Source organism: Passer domesticus, chromosome 2 (genome assembly GCF_036417665.1).
Source record: "Passer domesticus isolate bPasDom1 chromosome 2, bPasDom1.hap1, whole genome shotgun sequence".
Lineage (NCBI taxonomy): Eukaryota > Metazoa > Chordata > Aves > Passeriformes > Passeridae > Passer > Passer domesticus.
In genome coordinates this window covers 67,270,659-67,292,653 of record NC_087475.1, presented here as the reverse complement: position 1 = coordinate 67,292,653, position 21,995 = coordinate 67,270,659, and the positions used below count along the sequence as shown (strand labels likewise).

The window sequence follows — 21,995 nt, the reverse complement described above, 5'->3', positions numbered from 1 at the left end:
GAAAGTGTGTGTGTCTATCATATCTGTTGATCATGGAGATGACTGCTACAAATTATGATGGGGATGGTACCTATTGTTTCTGCATTTCATGCAATAAAAAGTGTGCTTAGCATGAAAACCATCTGTACATCCAGGCAGGGAAGAAACTGCAATGTATAGTAAGGACTCGGGTATTTTTTCCTCTTTGATGGATCCCTAATTAACTGACTTTTCTTAGCTGATTGCCAAGGGGATATGCAATGCCTCTTCCTGAAAGACATAAAACAGGGAAGGGAGATGATATAAAGAAAGAACAGACCCTCATTCAAAGGCAGGTTTGAGCCTGAAGTCAAAGCAAAGCTGACCTAATTGCTCAGCCTAAAGAAAAGAAAATCGATGAGCCTACAAATTTTTTCAAAGAAAAAGAAATCATCTGTTTCCCATGGTCAAAGAGATAAGAAATATAGTAATGGGTTTCATTTATAGCAAGGGAATCTGGGGAAGACAGCTGAAAAACAGTAAGAAGAGTTTACCACTGGCACAGAATGTCTTGGGAGCACACAGATTCTTCTTCATCACAGGCTTCAGAAGGGCTTGTTAGCCAAGTATGCCAGAAATTAAATGTGGAATGTTAATCCCACACTTAGATGGGGAGATTGATTAACTGACTTCTAGACTGGTTTTTCTAATTTTCTGGTTCTATGGCTTTTAGCATGTGCTATCCAAAGGCAAGAGAAGGCCATGGGAGCAAGAGAAAAAAAGATGACTTGAAATAAAGCAAACTGATGAGATTTCAGACTTTTCCTTTCTGACAGAATGGAATTAATCTTATCCTAAAAGCTTTTTAAGCAACTTTAAAAACATAAAGCATGGACAAGAACAGCAGGCATATAGATGCCTTTAGAGAAGCAAACCAGGCATTTCTGGAGCATAATTCATATGAACCTTTCAAAACATCCGCTTTCAAATGAGTCAACCAACTATCTACCATCTACTTTGTCAGTAAGTGTACGTTGGGTTTTTTTTGGGTTTTTTTTGTTTTTGTTTTTTTTTTTGTTTTGTTTTGTTTTTTTTTTTTTTTTTTGTTGTTTTGGTTTTTTTTTTTTAAACTGGAATAGATATCTACTGGGAATGGCTTAATCCCAGCCAACTACCTACACGCAGCTACCTCGTGTTAGCAAAATGCATCCCACTACAGGTGATTGGCTCCCCAACTTCCAAGTTTGCCTTCTGCTCACCTGCTTGCCTCTGGTATCAGGAGTTCTAAACCCAGACCACAAAACAATGGCATTTCTCTTCCTCCCTGAGAAGTAATTCCCAAAACCCCAGAACCCTGATTATTTATAAATTTCTTCTCTCAACTTTTCTTTCCTGTCTTCAAATTTTGTTTCTTTACTCCTCCTGCTGCAACACCTTCACTGTTATTCTCATCATCTGGCTGAACCTGGAGGATACTGGAGGGATGTAGTGACAAGCCAGCAGAGTGTTGTTTCAAAATGCTTTTCAGGGTAGCAGAGACAGGCTTTACCAGCCCTGCACAGCTAGACAGCACTTCCTAATACTTGTAATGTTCTTAGATTAACTATGAGAAATGCACAGACACACTGTGATCACACAAACTTCATTTGCCAAGCAAAACAAGTTAAAAGTTCCATTTTTAAAAAAATATTCTCTCCAACTATTGCTACTGCTTAGAGAAGGCTGACCAGATGCATATCAGTTGGTACATCATCTATTATCGGCAAGCAACCTAAATAAGTTCTCTGATATCAAACCTCCTGAAAAAGATAGCAAACTTGATGTACAGTTCTCAAAGGGATTAGAGAAATAGTCTGAAATCTGATTTTCTCCCCTTTCTTCATTTCTACAGGGAAAATAAGTGAGTGTTCACTGCATCATTACCTGATAGAAAAGCAAACACTACAAGTAGTAGCTAAGGTTGCATTTTCAGCACAGATTTTAAGGATTTATCTTTTTTTAAGATCAGTAAAAAATGGTTTTAAGCACCAAAGTTTCAGACAAGGATACTGCTTACTCAAAGAAACGTTGATATGTCAAAGACTAAGCAGATTCAGGCTATGTCTGTACTTTGGCACTAGACCTCCAAAAACCAGCTATGTAATTCCAAAAGGGATTTAAGCAAATCTGTTTTCAGCATTTCTTGCATCTTTGCTGGAAAAACTGCCACAGGGTTCACTGTGAGGAGACACTGGGCAGCCACCAGTGTCATCCTTCAGATGAGAGAAATAAGTGAATCCATGCTACACAAACAGCTATCCAGGTGTCCTCTCCTTAGAGGCAAGGACAAGCATTCCCATTGTCCTTGGCACAAAGCCACCTGGGAAATTCCTCTGCTGGTCAAATGTCCCTTCACCTTTCTAATTCCCATTCTAAAAATGGCTAAAGCTACTTTTCCACCATTGGTACATTTTGCCTAAGAGTCAACTACAGCAATTTCATTAGTGCAAAGTGGAGATCTGGTGTTCTGTTTTAATTTTTATTTCCATATTATAAGGTCCTCTAGAGGAATGCAAAATGTGTTCTTGCTTCTGTCTGTGCCTGACACTAAAGGTCATTCCTGTGCCCAGAAGACACCTTTTTCAGAATCATCCTTCAACTCACAGTGTCAGGTCTGCACAAGTTGCTGCTTTCTGCTCCTACACAGGCTAATGGAGCATTTTTCTGGATCTAAAGAAATCAAGAGGCCCTCCAGCTTCACAGATTAATCAGAAAAATAGAATTACACCATCTCAAAATGTGAAAGCATAATTACATCAAAACCATGATGAAATGGTGACACTAAGCAAGTACACATATAATGTGTGAAATGGTTACTACTGTAACAAAATCTTATTTGATTCTTCAGCTAAGTGTTCTTTCAGACCTTTGATAGTTTAAAAAAATTAGAGATTTTGATAGCAACGGATTAAAAAGATACCATGGATGGAAAAAGTGTAGAAGCAATAAAACTTTTGCTGTGTCTTGTTCCGCACAAAAATAAATTCAATGTTGTTGGCAGCTTTGTTTGTTTGAATGCAAAAGCAAATAGTTAGTTTTTCCTTCTTTTTCCTTACAACTGTGATTCCCAAGTCAGGAATATTCTTTGTAACAATAAAGGTATCTGAAAACAAAACATGTAGTTTCCTTAGAGGATTACATACACTGATTTCATTATTGTATTAGTCAGCCTCTGGAAAACAGAGAACTCATTGAATTTTCTCAGATGACTTTGTCTGCATTTGCTGATTACATTTACCTTCCATACAGAATTGCATCTGTTTTTCTTTATCACATTACTTGTGAATCATTAACTAAATCTCAATGGTAGATAGTGGAAGCCTGAGAAATTGTGATAAAGAAACAGAATAAATTCAAAACCACAACATGAAAGGCCTTACCAAAAAATGAATTCCACCAAACACGACTTTTCATACAACATGTGAAAGTTGGGCTGATATCAAGTTTTGTGCTGCAATAAGCAGACAGCTTTATTGTTGCTTTCAGTTATCTTATTTTCAGTATTTTGAATTAAATATTTGTTCTATTTCTGAAATCAATCCAGGTGATACTACTTGAGTTTAATCACCATGATACAGAAATCTGCCCTTTACTCTCACTCGAAACATTTTTAGAAAATACATCTTACCACTTTCATCCAGCAAGAAATCATCCTGGTAACGGAACTTTTCTGGTCCACATGCAATAAAAATGTCATCATCGCCAAAAAAATCCTGAAGGCACATCACCTGCAAACAGAAAGGAAAGGAAAGCATAGCATGAAATACCTCACCATCAGAATTGTAACAATAAATCCCTCTTTGTCTCCATCTGCATGAAAATTCTTCACTTTTAATGGAATCAACAGGGCTTCATCCCCAGATAAATTTCAAAGCAGTGCTCTGACCATCTGTTACAAGTGAGAAACACTTTTATGGCCACTGCAGGGAAAGATAAGACAAAAAGCCATAACTGTCAGATTTATTACATGATGCATCAATGGTATGAGGTAAATGCCTTCTGTTTGTGCGCAAGGTACCATTCAGCACTTAGTGGGTAATTAATTTGCATTTCAGTTCACAGCTCCATTGTTTGGCTGCAATGAAACAAAGTTACAGCTTTGTATGCAGAATGAGATGCAGTGATTTCATCAAAATCTCTCTGACAGAGAATCAAACTCACATGGGTGAACTAAGCCTCCTCCACAAAGTCTCCCTCTGCCAGTCAATGTGAACTTCTCCTTGAAGGCACCAAGCTGAACAGTCAAGTCAGATAAGCTGGGAATAATTCTTCTAGTACTGAGTAAAAGGATAAGTTCTTTCTACCCCATATATTAACAGTCAGGATTACATTGGTGTGCTTTTATGTCCCTACAGGAGGTTTCAGAGACTTTATTACAGCCTTTTAGCTTCTAAAAGGGGCTTGGAAGAAAGGTGAGAACACTTTTTAGTAGGGCTTGTTACAACAGGACAAGGGGTAATGGTATTAAATTAAAAGAGGGAGGATATAAGGAAGAAATTTTTTAAAATAAAGATAGTGAAACATTGGAACAGGTTGCACAGAGAGGTGGTAGATGCTCCATCCTTGGAAGCATTCTAAGTCAAGAGTTGGATGCAACTCTGAGCAACCTGATTTATTTGAAATGTCCCTGCTCATGGCAGGGATGTTGGAACTACGTGTGCTTTAAGTCCCTTCCAACCTAAATCATCCTATTCTATGATTTCCTTGCAACAGCTTTTAGTTATTTTACAAGGCACTGCTTAACAATTCAATCTTTCCAATCATATAGAATCATATTGAACAAAGAATCAGTGACTTTTGCAAAAACTGACTTTGGACTGATATATGTCTGACAAATATTAAAAACAAATTAGATGTCTATCAATCTTTAAAACAAAAATAATAAAGTCTGTCTCACATCACATTTACAAGAAGATTCTAGAAGAGTAGATTTAAATATTTTTATATGAAGTTTTGTAATTAAATAGTGCACTGATGTTTGAACAGGCTAATTTCACAAATTGAGTTTCAAATCTACAGTCAACGAAGCAACACATCAACAGTATCTAAAAACTGACAAAACAGTTGAGAATAGTCCAGCTCATCTAAACCAGTCCCCTCAGAAAAAGCATTTAAAGTCTACAAAAACACAAATGAAAGAATTATCTAATGAGATTTTGCCAGATTTTGGTATAAGAAGCACCGCTATCAGTCTGAAGTAAACTGGAGTCTAGGGGTTATAAAAATCACACCATCATTCCCAGAAACATGCCTGAAGGCTTTGACATCCACAACAGTTATGAGCCTCTATAGCAGAAATGTCATAAAGAGGAAGAATAGAGGTAGATGTTGTGACTTGCTTGTAGACTACAACTCATAATTAAAACAATTTTAAAGGAAGAACATTAGCAAATTAAAAAACCCGAGGAAACAGAGAGAACAACAACTCGATGAAATAAATACCAAAATAAGAACAAAGGTTCTTCCTAAATTATTCTCTTAAGCAATGCATATACTTTTAAATTCAGATCCATCACAACCCTATTTCTATGACCACTCTCATCTTAACCCTACACACTACCTGAATACCACATCAAAAACGTAAATATTTGATAGAGCTTTATACCATGTTCCTACTCTGTTTATGTTCTATTAGTGTATCAGCCCCAGCAACGTTTAAATAAACTCATTTGCTTCCCATCTTTTTTTTTTGTCCACAAGACACATCCTGCCTATCTTCCCACCCCATACTCCCACCAAAATTCAAACATCTCTTCCCTTCAGTCAAGTTCCTCTGAAATTGCCACCTCTCCCACTGCATGTACAAAACTACTAATTTGCAGAATAACATTAAAAATCCTGTGATTTCCTTTTTGCTTCCCAAGTTTGACACACTTCTGGGGAGTGATAACTTTTTCATTTGTCTTTATACCAAGCAGAGTATTAGAATCAAACCAGTAATAAGAAACTCTAGGCACAAAGTTGAGCTATTTTGACAACAAACATGAACACAAATTAAATTCACATTTGAGACCAAAAAAAAAGGATTTAATAAAACCTGAAAATGCTTGGCTCTGCCCAGTTAAGAGGGTTTCTTTGAAGCCTAAACAATACATTAAAATTCAAGTAGCAGCACTTAACCAGGCTCAACTATGCCAATTTTTAAAGCATCGCAGGTTCAATCAGTGCAATTTAAATGCAAATAAGAAAGCAAATAAGATTAACACACACAAAAAAAATTTGTGCTTAGATATCTTTGGGTTTTATTAAACTTTACACTTAAAATTTCAAGTGTTCTTATGCTTGCCTCTTTTCTCCTTGCCCTCAGTTTCATACTCTGTATGTAAAATAACAGCTTTTCTTGCCTCCTGAAATTTTAATAATTTTGGAATTATAATTATAGCTCTTAGGTTATAGCAAGATCACAATTTCCTTTCAAATCCATCTTCTTCCAGAGTAACTTCTCTTAAGGTTTCCAGTACCTTTTCATACTGCTATTGGAAGCCCTGAGCTGTCCTTCACTGTCTGCATTTTCCATCCCTTCTGTCTCTGCATCCCTGACCCTCTCTGCAAGTTCACACTCCTCAGCAGTTAAATTAAAAGGCATCTGACACATACACAGCATCCCCTTTCAGGCTTTTTTGGAGATAAATCTGCAAACACTTTCCATTCACACCCAGTCATCAACTAAGCAACAGGACCTGCTTTTTATTGCCCATTTTCACTTTTGGAGAAGATGGCTCCTAAAAAGTTACAGTTTAGAAGATCAAGAACTTTTATCACCTAAACTGGACCATACAAGTGTTTTAGAGGTCAGTGTGCTCTGTTGCATGTGATACACTTTAAAATTAGTCAAGTTTTTAAACCAGCAAATTACAAAAGCCTCCCTTGGACTTTTCTGTTGTTTTCAAGGCACAGAATCCATCTTCTTTTTCACAAATAAGGTTTTATTTCTCACAGGGTGGGAAACAAAATCAATGCAGGAGCAGTCAAATGCACATCTTAAACAAAAAGAAAATGAAAATATATTGTCTGCCTTACACATGGTACTAAATACTCTGTGATTCTTTTTAACAAAGATCTTTTTGGTAAAGAGATGTTATTTAACATAAATGGTGTCTTTCTTACACTTTGTAAGGGAATGAATAAATAACAGTAGCATTAGCAGAGGCCTGGACGTGCTTGGATGGGTGGTGAGAAAGACAAATCGATCACCAGCACAGGCTTTGGTTATATGCAAGCCACAAAAATAAAACTCGTTGACCTGGCCACAACCACAAAAACAGAGGAGGCAGAAGATTTGGTCATGCCTAAAGTCCCCATAGTAAGATGTACACAGTGAAGCCTGGATTCCACACAAATCACCATTTCCCTAGTAAACAATTTACAGTGGAAAACACAGGTGTATACCTAGAAAGATTCCCAAATAATTTGTACCTCAGTAGCTGTTATTGTGCTTTGACTCTCTAGTCAAAGCAGCACAGCAGCTGTGTCCCCAGAAGGGACCGGGGGGGACCTGGATGGGCCAGGCTGCCAGAGAAGCACAAAGAACATCAACGGAGCTGTCCCAGAAGGAGAACAGGGAGGAAGAGCAGCAAACTTTTCTTCCAGCCCAACCTCAGGACTGGCTCTGCACCATATACACTACATACTATAGGCATTTTGAAAATTTATCTTCACTTTTCCCTTTTTCTTTAAACAGACGAGGATTTGGAACCAAAGAGAAATTTCCTAACTACTATGGGGACTTTGACAGGCCTGAAACATTAAATTTCACCTCTTTCTAGATGGTCTCCTTCTTATGGAGACCCTCATTCTTATACACACAAAAGACATCAGAAATTGTGCTTCACATTGTGGAGTGCACAAGGCCCAAGAACAGCAGCTCATAGAGCCAATACCTGGTTATATTCCCTCACCAAAAGAAAGAAAGGATAGCCAGGAGTGGTTTGGAGGAGGTGCAGAGGGAGAGAGAAAGGGAAAGGAGAACACAGGGGAAAAAGAGGGAAAGGCAAAGGGAAGAGAAAGAAGAGGGAGGGAATCAAGGACGGAGAGAAGGATGGAGAGAGTGATTGGATCAATCCTTACAGTAAAAGCATGAAATGAAAGTTAGAGACACAATCTTCTTTTACAACTGCCGTATTCTGTCTGTGTTCAGGAACCTTTTAAATTCACATTTTCAAAGAAATCCGCAAAAAAAACCCCAGAACTGAATTATTTGTGTATATCAGTCACAGAAAATTGAACACTTCTCTATTATTTTAAAGTTGACCACACATCAAGTTAATGCTGAAACACTGATATTTAAAAAAAAAAAAAAAAAACATTCAGAAAACAAAATTTTCCACTGCATTCAGGAACAGTTCATAGCACCAGCACATTACACTACAACCACCATGATTACTATCTCACTTCTTTGTAATAATTTCCATATTACTGGGTTCTTGGACAGGAAAGAAGGAGGGAGTATTCTGTGTGTTTGTCTTCTTCTAACAGAGACTTAATTTGACTTAAAGCTGAAAGCTGTTTTGGATGAGTAATGAGAAAACCTCAAGCTGGCATGTCCTGAGGCATGGTGGCTGCTGGAGAGCTGGAAAGAAAAGTGAGGACAAAGAAATGAGGTGGTTAAAGCAATAGAGATGCAGAAGGCTCTCAGGAAAACTCAAGTGATAAGTGGGTATAGGGCTTTACGAAAAGCAAAAGAGAAGTAAAGCATGGCAAAAGGAAAATATGAGGCATTAAGGAAGAAGGAAACAGGGGCTGCCAGCCAGGAGCACACACAGAGGGTGACAGAGGGGCAATTGAGTCTAGAGAGGAAGGAACAGTCCAAAGGAGGGGCAGGCAGAGAGTCAGTGGCAACTGCCTTCCAGCCTTCACCCCATGATCAGCCAGATGGGAAGTTTTAAATCTGTTTTAAAGTAGCCTTTTTGAACCTTAAACAATCTCATGTTGAGTTTGATCACCACTTCTCTGATAGTGAAAAAAGACACTAAAAAATGTTTCATCCTTGGAAAAACCTCAGTGTTTAAATGACTCATGATTTTAGGACTCTGACTCATTAATTTTGTGTCAAGTTTTATGAGTTTTATTACAGAGCTCATTTTCATTTTCCAGCTACTTTTGGCTCACTCAGACTCAATGTTTAATTCTTAGGTAGGTCTCTTCAGTTATTCATGTCAAAGGAGCTCACTATACCTCTCTACTACTATTTTTCTTCTTTTATTTTGCTTCTGGCTGATTTTTCAAGTTAAAAAAAAAATTAAAAGCCCCTCTTAAGATTCAACTTGGATCTTTACTAGTATTTTCCCTTCATTTTTCTCCTTAACCAAACTACATTTTCCACTAACCAGTACCTTTGCAGTACTTACCCACTCTTTATCTATTGCTTCATGAAGCAATATCTCAGATACTGAGTGTGTCTCACTGACATCTATCCTGGGAGTCACTAACAAGTCTCATGACAGCTGTGAATATTCCTGAGAGCTTATAAATAATAGAACCACAAAACGGTTTGGGTTCCAAAGGACTGTGAATTTCCTCTAGTCCAACCCCCTGAGTAGAGATATTCTCCACTAGACCAAGTTGCTTAGAGCCCTGCCACTGATCTTTAACATCACCAGAGGTGATGGGGCATTCACAACTTCTCTGGGCAACCTGTTCCAGTGCCTCACCACTCTCACAGTAAAGAATTTCTTCCTAATAGCTAATCTAAACCTACCCTCTTTTAGTTTAAAAAACATTTCAAACCATTTAAAACCTTTTGTCCTATTGCAACAGGCCCTGCCACAAAGTTTGTCCCCAGACTTCTTGCAGGCCCGCTTATGTTCTCAAAGGCTGCTATAAGGGTTGCCCACAGCTTTCCCTTCTCCACGCACAACAACCCCCACTCTCTTGGTCTTTCTTCATATGACAAGTGCTCCAGCCCTCTGATAATTTTTGTGGCACTCCCTTGCAGGTCTCAGGAGAGCAGAGTAGAGGGGGAAAATCAGTTCCTAGTCTAGCAGAAATGCAGTATCAGAAGAGACCTCCTGATTTACTCCATTTATCTCCCAGCATCTCATATTAGCTTTGTTCAGTTTTGTACCATACTGCTTATTGTGTAGAGCTCCGTTCAGAATATAGACCAGTAAAGCAATCAACTGTTTGTCACACACAAGGATTTCACAGCTTCAGGAAAATCAGAAATTAATCATTCCATACAGCTTTTTAGGTAATTTCTGTGAAATGAGAAATCCAAGCATATCGATATGGCCTTTTGCGGTAGGGAAAGATAATATACCTATTCTTTCTAAATGCATTTGATAGCAAGTCCAGTTTATTCTTCCCTTTCCTCAAGGAATCTCAGGCCCTCCCTTCTTTCTGAGGAAAAGGAATTATACCTCAGCTGGAATTCACAGACCATCACATTTGAATATTTCCTTCAAGGTTAAGGCAAGTCTATTTCTCTTCCTTTTGGCGCAGACTCTGAGGCTTTTATTCATACCCTTTCACATTTATCTGTCATTACACACATGCCATTTCTGGAGAGCCAGTCACCTACAAAAAATTTAATTTATCATCAGTGTATATGCACTTCCTCTCTCAGCTTCTGATCCAAGTTCTCTCCTTAGGTGGTGGCTCAGCTGAAGCCATTGGGAAGTATCTGCTACACATTCCCAAAGTTAAACGGCACCAAATTCATTCTTTGCTGTTGGAGTGAAATCTCCATGGTGACAACTGCATCGTCAAGCTGTGAGAGCTTTTCAGTGAAGAAGAGCATTTTATCATGAGATTCTCATTACAAGAGTGCCCTCTGTAAATGAAGAGGGGATGGTACCATGGGGGTTTCTGTAAATGAAGAGATGTTACCGCAGGGGTTCGAGCTGGCTGGAGCTGCTGTTTGCCAATTGGCCCGTGTGGCCGCATTGCAGATTAATGTCTCTTATTGTGTGTGTTTCCCCCCAAATCAGGTGAACACAACACACCATCATAGCTAAAATCACAAGAATTTTCATCCTCAAAAGCAGCAGAAATAGCTTGTTCTCCTGCTGGGTGACAGGAGCAGAGGGAAAGCAAGCCAGCATTCCTGTGCCCCTGCTTCACATGCCTCACACATATTGTCCCCTCAGCTGCATGTTGGTCAGTGCCGGCTCAGGACCCACTGCTCTTCATTTTGCTTCCTCTGCCATCAATACAGAGGTTTCTCTCCCTTTGTGACTGCTGAAGATGCGGTATCAGTCTACTTCTACAAAGTGTTTATTCATCGACATCCATGCTGTGAAATACACAGCTTAGCCTGTATGATCTTTATCAGACTTGGGAAAAAAAAAAAAAACCTGACAGAAAAATCACCTACTTTCTTCAGTTAAAATATGTGCTCAGTAAAATATGTCTTTCTTGGTCAGTAAAGTATTTCATAAGGACATGAAAACCTTTCTAAACTGTGCTTTATACACTAATCTTAATATACTGTTTTACCTCACTAATATACTTTTCTGGTTTGGACTAAATGATGGCACACCTAGAGAACCAGTAAACTTAAATTAGGTTTTTCAAATGTCCCATCACATTCCTGTTGAGAAACAAGTTCACTTTGTGACAAGCCCTTCTTAAAAGCTTTCACCTTAATCCTTTGAAAATCAGATAAAGAGAGGAGAAAGTTTGCAGTTCTAATGCACAGAAACTACTATACTTTGGCTTAAAACATTATGTAAAACCTAAATAATTTCCCTATTAGACTCTAATTCAGTAAACAAGCTTCTTTGTTAGAGAAGTTGAGGAAAGCAACAGACACCTCATGGGCTTATGTGTAACGACAATACTGAGAAGCACTCGGATTCATGAAAGGTTTCTCTACAGGAACCCCCAACATGGCCACTTGAGACTCCTCCTGTCAAAAACTGCTTCATGGCAGACAGGACAAAAGCCATGAGAACGTGCCTTTTGCACTGGAGGAGACTGAATCCCGCTAGTCACCATAAAATCCCACAGCAACTGCACAACAGATCAGCATTATGGACAATTCAAACAACAGAACAAAGTTTGTACAGGAACAGAGAAGAAAAAAACTCTCCTCACGCATTTAAAATAAATTCTTCTTAAACAGAGGATGTTTCTTCAGGACAATCAGACATTGATAGGACGGCTGAATTAACAGCAGAAGATATAATTAACGGGCCAATGTAAAAAGAGTTAAGGCTTGATAGCAGAATTCAACTAGATCTGGATTATTTTTATTACTTTTGCCACATTCATGTGTTTTCCCTTACGAGCTGCAATACAACACTACCGTTTAGTGGTCAGACACACCAAGTGCGGACTCCAGCAGCCCACCTGGCTTTTTTCTCCAAACAGGTGGCAACTATTTGCTAACACTGTATTCACATAACCCTAGGAAACAGGAAATTAATATTACTCTAATTTCTGATCCCTTGGCAAAATAAAACCTTGACTTCAGGTTCTTGAATAAGGCCTTTTAAAGGTACTAAAACCGTTTTGGAGACTGACTTTCAGAATGCGTATGTACAAGGGAAACAACTTACCCAGCTTGAAAAGCTGGGTTTTGCTGAAAAAGATACCATGCCCCCGTGAGCCTTTTGGTTTTTTTTATTATGACTGAATCCTGCTCTTAAATACTCAGAAAAACTAAGTTTAGAATATGTTGTCCATTATTTAAATGGCTAATATTCTCTTTGTCAAGATGGTATGTACTTTTACTTCATCATTCACATAACTGTATTCCTGTAATTGCATTCGCACAAAAGCAGCTGATTTCAGAGCAGTCTCTTAAACTATCTTAATCACTGGTCAGTGTGCTCTTCAAAAAGCAGTGACACTTGCAAGATCATTGGCTGAAGAAGGCCTTTGTATAAATGTCTTTCTTATAAAAGAAAATCCCACAATTTGAAGGCCATGTAGTGAAAAACCCAAACTGCTCTTCAATCACCAATCACAAGCAAGAATATTATTTTTAATTCAACTGGAATAACACTACTTTCTAGAACACCACTGCAGATATATTAAAAAAATTAAATCCACAGCTTTGTTCTGTTTGCTGTGAACATGAGAGCACTGGACTACTTTCTCATGCCTGTATTCAAAGTCTTTCAAATATGCAAAAACAACCAGTTATAAATTTTCATTGTTCATATTTCATGACAAATTTTCACTGATGATCCTCCTATTTGCTTAGAGCAGCTAAATGAAGAGGCAGAGACCAGCTAGGTGAAACAAATTCATTCAAAAGAAAAATGCAGTCAGGTGCCATTTTCTGAAAATTATAATTACAGGTTTGGAGATAAGAAGAAAACACCTTTCAAAAGTACAGACAAAAATGTTTTTCAGGGCAATCTTTTAGTGCTAGGTGAAATGAATAATTTTGCTTAGTGATGTTCACTGTGTTTAGTAAATGCATTATATTGGCCCATTACCTGAAACAAGAATTAGGGGGCCTGCTACTTCTGAAGTAGCTTTATTGCATTTCATCCATAAATCTCAAAAATAAGGTGCACACAATCAATGTTTCTCAAAAACCACTTTTTCAAAATACCTGCACACCATTAAAGCCTTCTGATTGCAACTTCTCCCTGAAATCAATACAATTTTCCAACAAAAGGCACTCTCACCATTTTACCTGAAAGCGTACAACACTGTTATTTCCATTTTCAAGTAAAAGATCTATCAAATTTATGCTATAAGGCAAGTCTGAATCCTGGAATTAACTGTTAGAGCAGAAGCATTTGATTAATTTTTACCTCCTTCCACTATGTATTTTTCTAGAGGTCTGCTTATTTTTGTGAAGTTCTGCTCAGCAGGAGGTAGTAAGCTGGGTCCTGCTCTGCTTGGCTGGCCAGATGCTGCTCTCTACCTTCCCAGCTGGGAACTGTGAGAGCAAGCTGCAACCATTTTTTGAGACACTGGGAGACAACACAGCCTCCCCTTGGAGACCGCAGAAAACACAGCTTCTCTGGGAATTGGTCCAAATAAAATTTACTGGCTGTCTGGATCCAAATCCAAATGGAAAGCTTTGATTGGTAATTTTGCTTTAGGTACTGCAATCCCTCTATAACAGAAGTTTATATTATATATATACCACTGACTGATAACTGAAAAGCTCAAAGTTATAGTCTACACACCATTATGAAAGCATCCAATCTATGAAACAATCCAATTGTTTACCATGACATTAGTGGCATTTCAGGAGTAGTTTCTTGAGAGACCTCTAAAAACAAGATTTTCTTTTGTCTTCCAATTCAGAGCAACCTCAGCACAGCTTTGTCAAATGTGGGAACATTTCTGGCTTTCTTGTTCTTGTGAGAGAGTGTGAGCTACAAAAGTAGGTTGAAGTATGAAATTTGTAAGTTAATATCTGAACTGAACCCATCACACCTTGTGCCTGCAGCAGAACCAGATTTCAACCACCAATTTCAAGTAGCAGATGGACGGTGCAAAAAAAAAATATAGCTACCCAAATGCATTTAGAGATAGGAGAGTTATTTTCCCTTCTTTGAAAGCACTTTAATTCCAAAATCCCAGTGCATCATCTTAATATCCATGACACAGTCTTCTCATGTTAGCTTACTGACTAATGATGGACTCTGGTGATAATGCCATAAACTCCATTTCTTTCAGGCATAATCATTAATAAAATGCAGGACAGCACTCCATCATAAACTGCCTGGAACATAAGTGAGATGTGTAATGGCTTTTGGCTGCACACACATGCTAACTTAAGGCTCAGCATGCAACACAGGAAAAAAAAGCGACATGGTTGAATTCTGAAAAAAAAGGAGGAAAAGGGAAAACAGATGTCAAGATTTCAACAAGTTACTGCACACTGCAGCTGGGACCAGTACAAAAACAACGCAAGTCTGCTGATAATGTAGCATTTCACCTAATGATAAGGACAATAAAATTGCACAAAATGCAAAAGCTCAAACGGTTAAACACCTTCCTCAAATTCCAGAGGGTCAGTTGGGCTGAACAATAATAGTAATCCTTTCAGTAACCAGATCAAATGATTCAACCATTAAAGTTCTTCATGCTCAAGAAAAGTGAAAATTGAGAGATTCCTTTTCTTCTAAGTGCAGAATATGGACAATAAATCTAAAATCCAATCCAAACAGACATTCAGACACACTATCTCATTACCATCACTCTTGAAACTATTTGGCAACAGTTTCCATTATTACAACAGATGTTAACAAGATGGATAGAGAGCAAGTTAAATAAACATTAATATTAATATGTAAGTGTCTATACAGCAAAGCCACTGTTCAAATTATTTATTTCCCCAAGAGCATTTCTTGGGAAATCAATCAGCAAATTTTTCTTGCTAATAACTATTAAAAATTCAAGCTATTTCCATTGACAAAAACTGTATGATTCAGAAAAAAAACCACTAAGCAATGTAAACATGGTCTACATGTGTAATCTGTACTCTGGTGAGGTGATTCTTGTAATTGCCATTCTCCCTGGGCTTTGGCTCCTTAAGACAGAGCAACAAAGGTAGGAAATGTGCAGAGAGAGAATCCAACCTACAGAAATTTACAACATGAAAGAGTTCAAAAGCTTAAGGATGAAGAAAGAGCAGACACAGCCAATAATCACAAAAACCTGGAATTTTAAGTCCAGCTCTGTGAAGAGACACCTTGGTCAGAACACTGTCTCCACATCACAGGCAGACTGGTTACAACTGTTGAGATTTCTCAGGCATGCTGAACATGGAGATGGCTTTCTCATGTCAGAGTTTCTTACTGGAACAGAGCCTGTTGCTTCAGTACAGCAAGTCCTGGGACATTACTAAATCTAGCAAGCAAAAAATAAGCAGACTTTATAACTGCATGAATATGACATGAACCATCAGGATTAGAGGCGACAAAAAAAGAAAGCAAGCAAAAACCTCAGGCCAGCACTTGGAAAAAGGATTTTTAAAGTAGTGCTACACACAGAGTCACACCCGATTTCCGAAACATCTGAGAATTAAAAAGAAATCTGCCAAGATGTAATAGTGTAAGTTTCAGATAAATCCCTGCCAGCAAAACATATAATAAATTAATGTTAAAATGAGAGTTGAAGAGCTTGCTCAAGCACATCAGAAAGTTCCAGCATGATGGCAAAGAGAAGAATGCTTTCAAAATCCCTTCTACTTTGCTAGAAAAACTTTTTTAAATAGTTAAGCTATAAACTGTGAAAGGAGGTACTTTTATGAAAAATCAATATCCAGAGCCCTTAATTTTAAGAATAAAATTATTGCAATACACTGGTACTACATCTTCAAAACTACTTGTTGCTAAGAAAATGTAAATGAAATTTTTTTGCTGCCATATAACCCTTCCACATTCATCACTAACCTGACTGCTGTGTATTTATAGATTGCACAAGCCAAAAGCATTGCATTCATGCTTAATTTAATCTGTGCACCCTTAGGTTGACTTATTTTAAGCTGTAGCATAGCTTAGAGGAAACATGTGGAGATGTAGTAAGTAACAAAGGAATTTGTTTTGATTATTTTTGACATAATAAGATATATCAAACTGACATCCTGATGCAGATGCACATCTCTGCTGGCAGTGCAGCATCACTCACGTGCAAAGGCTATACCAAAAATACCTGCCAGATGTGTTTGAAAATGTTATGTTATTTAACAAACATTCAAAGATTTGACTCAAAGCCAAAATGAAATCAAAAAGATGAAGCAATCTATGCTCAGGCAGTGTAGCCCCAAATAACTTGCTGAACTGGAGGTCCAGAAGTACAGCAAGTTTTTCATCTGTTAGGCTGTTCCTTACAAAACTTGATAATCTTTTGAATTGTATCCCCTGTGTTCTGATTCTACTACCTGTTATGAACTCAAACTTAATAGCCTTCAGCTACTAATCCTTTACTTCTAAGATCCTACATCTCATAGGGAACGATGTGATAAAGCATCGTTAAATAAGTCACATTACAAAATGTAGGAGAATTTAGCATATTTGCAATTCAGAAGGTTGCTAGGCACAGATAAGTTCTAAAGAAAAATACAATCACAGAAAATAGCACCAAGTTGGAAAGGGAAATTTGCACCAAAAGCAATTTCACCTGTGATAACACCTTGCAGTGTCTCTGAATTTCCTTTTCACTTCCTTATGTTTTTCTGCAGCACAAAAGGTAAGATCCCCAGGACATCCAATCTCCACACAGCATCCAACTTCATTTTTTGCATCCAGAACAACCCAGGAAATTAAGTTCTGTCCATATACCTGTCTCTACACGTCCCATGTGTATCAATATAAACTGATCCAAAAATCCCAGGATCAATTTATAGCTGCCAACATAATGAACAAAAAAATATCTGGCCCACAAGGGAAAAAAGCAAAACAAAAAAAAAAAACACCCGCAAATAACCAAACAAAACAAAACCCCAAACCCCATCTTTTTGGAAAAACCTTCTTATCTCTTCTAATTTTAGGCATATCTGTGAAACATCATAGCCTGAATCTCTCTCCTGTGCTTGCATTTAGGTTTGGTGGTGGTGGTGGTTTGGGGAGTTTTTGGATATTTTGTTAACTGAGAAATTGAAAGAAGTAGGTTGCCAGCTCAGAAGCAAAGCAGAGGAAGTATCCTAACCACCTGAGAGCAAACATGGAGCCATGGATACACTAATTGTTAAAGCTGTGTCATTTGTGCAACACTAAAAAAAAAAAATTACTAAGTGAGGTAAAAGCAGAAAGAAGGAAGTGAATACACAGCCCACACAGTCACAGATGGTGACACACTCTGATGGGGATAGAAGCAATTATGAGCCAGTCTCAGTCCTGGGACTATCCAAGGAGTCCTTGAATGATATGCACAAACATTAGGCACGTGACAGGGGATAAGCACTCTCATATTAACGGCAAGGCTCCAATTACTCCAACTGGTTTCATTCGTTTGGAAGTGATGTTAACTTCTTTCAGCAAGCACAGGTAGTGCTGAAAAAATTATGAGAGGATTTTCTTTCTTAAAAGATAGTGCAGTAATAACTTGATATTGGAATGCAAATTTTAAGTCTTTTTATAGCTTAAAGGAAAACCTGAAAAAGGGGAATGTGAACACAGAAAAATCACTTTCACAACTGAGCTTGCAGAGTGCTGCCATGCGCTTTAAAACTGTTCAAGGGCTCTCAGCATAGTTACCCTTCTCAATGCAAGTTAGGCAGCAATGCATATGAGAAACATTTGGTTTATGTTAGCTACATAATTACATTTTCCTAGCAAATTTATAACAGGCAACAGATTCACTTAGCCAAAAATATCTCAAACATACTCAATTACTTGAGTTTTTCCAATCATTTAAAACAAAGGTAACTACAATCCCCCAAGATACTTTCTTCCACCCCTTTGCGTTTTTTTCTAGAAGTACTTCCTTTGCCTTTTGTTCAAGTCTTTAGCATCATCCTACTTTGCTGAAGCCAAAAGTAGTCATGCCTTCCCTTCTTACAAGAAAAATGAACCTGAAAGCATACAAAATGCCTACTGCCTACTTCAGAGCAGTAACCTGGTACAGAAATAACCCACAAGGACCCAGAATAAGCTCTCAGTAGGAGCCAGAGATTTTAGTACCACCAGCGACAGAGTTGTAAAAGAACAGAGTTAGGATCCAGAAAGACACTTTACAGGTCTTTTTACTTGGCAAGATACAATATTCCTTTTAAATAAAGATCTATTAAATCATATTTATTTTTACCTGCCATTACACGCAGAGAGAATGTATTCACAAAAGTTAAATTAATGAATATTCTCTTTCTGAATGGAAAGAGATTTCAGAAAAGGTGGTTCAGAGGAGGAACACCTGTAAGTGTTTTGAATAATTTTTCAGAGGTGTCTCACTGCTGACAGACATAATAACTTACAGTGTCAATAAAAGCCTCCAGTTAACCTTTAGCAAATACATTTGCTCAGCATTCCTAATTGTCTTAAGACTTCCTAAACCTGTTAGTCAGTGTGGAAGAGTGACAAAACAGAGACACAACACTGGAAAAGAGCACTAATAGAGATTTGTAAGACATAGCCAAAGATCCTCCAGAGTACATTAGAACTTGTTTCTGCAAACAGAAAATTGATCAAGTAACATATTAATTCCTTTAAACTGACCCAGAAGCTAATGGAAAAATATTCATGCAGGAAAAAGCCACCCACACTTGAATGGCACAATGACTCAGCCAACTTAAGGGCTCAGGAGAACAGTAAGATCCGAGTCACTATCTGGGTCACCTTCTAAAATATCTCCTGTGTAAAGATCGCTGTCTACCTAGCAGAATTCATCAGTGGCCACTTCAGCATGAATTCATCACACTAATGGCAAGCAGCAGCCCTGCCCTGCCTCTGAACCAGCCGTGAATATTCAGAGAAATGTATACTGCCTCCAAACTAGGCTAAACAATTCCTGGGCCGTCTGCAGCGTCTCCAGAGGTCTTCATTCAATTTTAACTACCCAGAGCAGACCCCAAACTCTCAGCAACGCGTGCCGAATTGCTGGGATCGCCGTGCCTTGGTTTAGCTGGCATCAGAAGTCAGAGCAGCGCCACTGGAGCGCCGAGCTGAAGGCAGAGGCGCTGCCGGCAGACAGACAGACAGACAGCGAGCAGCCCGGCGCCGCACGCACGGGGGAGCTGCGGCACCGCGCCCGGCACCCTCCGATCCTGACAGGCTTACGGGGCCAAACAGCGAATAAACGGAGAGATAAAGGGGAAATAAGGATCATGTGTGAATTCTCCTACGTCCTCAGTGAAGCTGTTATTGCTGAACTTCAAAACTGGTGACTTCAAGTGTTTTAAGAGTGAGGGAGAAAAGCCTTCTCTTGGATTTTTTTCTGACACTTCAGGTGCATGAACTTATATTTTCTTAAAGCCACACTTTCTACGGACAATCACCCAAGCTTTTATATATATATAATTTTTTTTCCCACTCATAGCATGAATTTATTCTTCACAATTTCTCACATTTCTTGTGAACATCAGGGAAAAGATTTAAATGTGAGAGTGAGTGAGCACTAGCACAGGGAGGTGTTAGAGTCCCCAGCCTCAGACACTAAAAAGCCATCTGGACGCTAAGAAGTCCTGGGCAGTCTGCTCTGCGTGACCCCACCTGAGCAGGGGAGTTGGTCCAGACCAGGCTCCAGGGGAGCTTCCTGCAGTCTCTTTCCAGTCTCAACAATTCCGTGACTGATTATTTCTTTCCTTTCACTTTCTCCTTCATCACCCTCCCACTCTTACTTTTTTCCCATTAATATCTGCTGCCTCAATTGCCTTACTCCCACCTTGCTGTCTCACTTCTTACTCTTCATCTATTTTTTTTTGCTCTCAGCTAGTAGAAGAATATTCTGCCCTTGTGAAGTAATTGGGGAGGGTACATGTTTGAAAACTGGAGCTAACAATCAGGTCCTACTGAAGCACCTTCCTTCTCCATAGTGACATGGGACAAGAGGCACTACAGGAGAACACCATCACCATGGCCAGAGGGCATCAATTCAAGTGTACACACGATCAAACATACTTTGGGTAACAAAAAAATGGCACCATTTTTGTCAAAGTAAGTATGCTTTCCTCTGTCACAAGGGCTGCATACATGCTGGAATTAAATGTATGCCTCATTTTTGACACAGCATACATATTGTAACTATACTGCAAAATCAAGTTGAATATTTTTTTCTTAAAATCCTGATTTTTAAAACTAATTGTAAAGGGTGATAAAGAGACCTTACATAGGTTTAGAAACCAAAACCATGACAGGAATCAAAGGAAATCCTTCAACATAGCTCATTCCCTTAAAAACAAAACAGAACCAAAAACAACCTCAATGTAAGTTCCTTTCATAAACAAACTGGAACAGGAGTAAGTAACAGATTATGTGTCCATATTTTCCACAAACAAGTCTCACCCCCACCAATCCCTCTCAGTTTTGTCCTGTGAAAAAATTCATCAGTAACTTTACTTGGACAATAAATTACAAAGCTACCTGTCTTGACTACCTGTCCCAGAGGCCAAACTATTCCTGACCATGCTAATGAGGAAGAGGGGTAACTACTTTGTCTAGCTGTGGAAACTTCAGCCAAACTCTGGAGGAACGAAAAGGCTGTTTTCCCTTCTGTATCACCTGCCCCCACAAGGGTATGTGGCATTTCTTGGGGACAGCATCATCAGCTCAGGAAAGCTCTTCCCAGATTCAAAAAGCTGAAACACACCATGAACAGAAGTTAGAACAAAAGCTTTTCATGCTTCTTCTGTTGCCTCACAAGCTCTGAGCTTACCTCTTGGAACACAATGAAGGCTGTTTTAGGAGTACCAAAAAAAATGAATATATATTGAGTCCACAGCTTACATCCATAAAACTAAAAATTCAAGCCTGTTATGAAATGAAATATTAAACAGTGTTTCAGGATTGCACTATTGTGACTACTTAAATGAGAAAAGAATAGAAGAAAGAGAGCCCATCCTGAGGAATGATATCTACGATACCTTTGGGCCTTTTCCACAAATCCCCTACTTCTCACTAAGAGACTTAACCCAGGCTCTGTTTTAAGGAATTTTTATGTGCCTCACAGAAAATTCTTCTGCTAAGCAGCACTAGCTGTTAAATTCAGTTGATAGCTGCCATGTTATATGTAGGGGCATACATTGCTGTACTTTGAATACAGGGAGACACCCAACTCTGTAGCTTTGGAATTTCCCAAGAGCACACAGACCACAACAGGTGACAATGGGAGAGACTTCCCAGGATATTTATGCTTTTTGTTCCTCATACTACTTATATATTTATGCTTTTTGTTCCTCATACTACTTATATTTTTCAGCATTTCAAAACACAGCAAGATCCATATCATTCAAGGTGAAAGATTTATGTATTCTTTAAAAAAAATTCCAATTTCAAAAATAATGGCACAGTCCTGCATAATCCTATCTTTTGTTTCCTAAGTCTGCTTCCCAGCAAAAGCCCTGCATTCCAACAATTGCTTACTTTCTTGTTACAGTCTTAGCTGCAGTGCCTTGATAAATAGATGTTTCCATGGAGATGACAAATGAA

The 21,995-nt window shown here is 38.5% G+C and overlaps 1 protein-coding gene across 4 annotated transcripts in view; it reads right to left on the bottom strand.

The window, feature by feature from the left end:
* DCLK1 (doublecortin like kinase 1) overlaps nucleotides 1-21,995 on the bottom strand; it is a 231,016-nt gene that overhangs the window by 112,543 nt on the left and 96,478 nt on the right. For all 4 annotated transcript variants that reach the window (XM_064409005.1, XM_064409004.1, XM_064409008.1 and 1 more), the window contains exon 4: nucleotides 3,626-3,725. In XM_064409005.1, coding sequence (XP_064265075.1) covers nucleotides 3,626-3,725 — 100 coding nt within the window. The remainder of the gene's footprint in view (nucleotides 1-3,625; nucleotides 3,726-21,995) is intronic.